The sequence below is a fragment of the Capsicum annuum genome, chromosome 11 (assembly GCF_002878395.1).
Source record: "Capsicum annuum cultivar UCD-10X-F1 chromosome 11, UCD10Xv1.1, whole genome shotgun sequence".
Taxonomy (NCBI): domain Eukaryota; kingdom Viridiplantae; phylum Streptophyta; class Magnoliopsida; order Solanales; family Solanaceae; genus Capsicum; species Capsicum annuum.
Genome location: NC_061121.1, coordinates 234,408,497 through 234,410,617, shown reverse-complemented (window position 1 = coordinate 234,410,617; position 2,121 = coordinate 234,408,497). Strand labels below are relative to the sequence as shown.

Genomic DNA, 2,121 nt, shown 5'->3' with positions numbered 1-2,121 from the left:
CGATTCAATTTCTTAAAGTCACCACCTTCTCCCATTGAATAGGACAAGTGCCGACTTTGTTCCAGCATATGAGATCCTTGGCAATCTTCCAACCTGACACAAAGTTTTGAAGATGCAGTTTGGGCCAAATCATTGACAAGATCATGCATTAAGAATTTCCCTCCATCTCTTTCAGAAGACTTTGGGACCCTTTCGAACAACGATCTTGATCTCAACTCGTCAAAGTATTGGTTGCCTAAATCTTGAATTCTTTCATCTCCCTGTTGTTCTACAAGACCATTAGCAATCCACAGATGAATAACTTGCTCTTTCCTAAATGGATAATCTTTAGGAAATATTGCACAAAAGGAAAAACATGGCTTTAAGTGTGGGGGAAGTTCATTGTAGCCCAACATCAATGCTGGTAATATGTCATTGTTAGGCAGCTTCCACATTTCACTTCTCAAAATACGTCTCCACCCTTCAATTTCTGATTTGGAGCGTAACATGCCAGCGAGCGTCTTCAGAGCTAAGGGAAGTCCTTTGCACTTAGCTGCAATTTGTTTTCCGACCTCTTCAAGTTCCGGATGTTCCATAGGATCCCTGTTTTCTAACGAATGTCGTCTGAATAAAGCCCAAGAGGCTTCATCAGACAAAGTCTGCACGTTGATTGCCCCACTACCCATCATCAAGGCAACACTCTCTTTACGTGTCATCACGACGATCTTACTTCCAATGTTTCCGTCAACAAAAATATTCCTCAAGTCATCCCACTCGTTGTATTTTTCATTCCATACATCATCTAGAACAATGAGAAATCTTTTTCCATTTAGTTTTTCCTTTAATTTGACTTGTAACCGATTAAGATTATTGTCATCCTTTAAGTCAAATGAGCCCATATCTTGAAGTAACCCTTTTGTTATTCTGAAAGCATCATATGGCTCAGACACACAAAACCAAGCTGTCCAATTAAAATGGCTTTGCACCTTCTCATCATTGTAAGCAGCTTTAGCAAGTGTTGTCTTGCCCATGCCCCCCATTCCAACAATAGGGACAACAGTCAGATTTTTTTCACTTGCCTCCTTAGATGTTAAACGGTCAATCAATTCCTTCTTTTCATTCTGCCTACCAAAGACATCAAATTCAACCACAGAAGTTGAAGTTCTACTTTCTAGTTTCTTACCCGAATCGAAATACCTCTGTATGCCGAGGTGACCAATGACAGTTCCCAACCAACTTGGGGCAATCATACATTCGGTGCTCAATCAATTTGCAGAACCGCTAAGATGTGCACAATGACAGTTCGTTGTCATTGTAGGAGTTGTTCAATCTTTGAGCTGCTTATATATCATTGACGTAATTTCCAATCTTGTTGAGCAGCGTGTAGCGTCTATTGTCACTGTGAAGCTGAGGAAGCATCTTGAGATCAACATGAAAATTGACATAAAGTAGCACGTTGCAACTACAGAAATTTTTATACATCATGAGAGAAAAAGACCTAATTTAGGTAGGAAACAGGAGTAATAATTTTATCTAGGAAAGTTCATAGCAAAATGTAACATAAACAAGTTTGAAGCCTTTTTATCACTCACAGTACGTTGATATGTCAGCCCCGAATGTATGTCTTTTGAAATATGAGTCATTTTTTATTTGAAAAAGCTACAGATAAAATAGATGTACCGCTGCGAATTCGCCTGCCTAGTTCATGCATTACTTGACGTTTCATCAAATGATTCTTGTTTTTTCCCCTTCTCCAGTTACTTGAGAAAGGTGGATGCGGTTTAGAGCTGCTCCTGTTCACCCTTGTGCTTTGATAATGAGTAAAATCTTATTGTCCTCCGGAAATGCAGAGTCTCTAATAGAATATCCAAGGTACACGTGGAAGAAAATTCTGGTTCCTATATAAAAAATACGCAAGGCTAACATCCCCCAAACCCCACTTGGTGGGAATACACTGGGTATGTTGCTGTTGTTGTATGAAAGGTTAACATCTGAAAGCATTAGAACAATGAATTACCTGGCTTCAACTGTTAGCGAGTTTTAAATCTTCCTTTTTTTTTTCTTGATCAGGATTCTGGTAACAATATGCTCTTAGCTCAACTGGTGAAAGGAAAATCGTGCTAACATTCTCCCTTGAAAGGA

General features: G+C 39.2%; 1 protein-coding gene across 1 annotated transcript; it reads right to left on the bottom strand.

Moving 5' to 3' along the window:
* Nucleotides 1–1,987, bottom strand: LOC107871024 (putative disease resistance RPP13-like protein 1; the record flags this gene model as incomplete). Its single annotated transcript, XM_016717792.2, is given in 1 exon segment — nucleotides 1–1,987. A coding segment is annotated over 1 exon segment (1,229 nt), but the record flags the coding sequence as incomplete, so codon positions are not given.
* Between the last annotated feature and the right edge of the window lie 134 nt (nucleotides 1,988–2,121).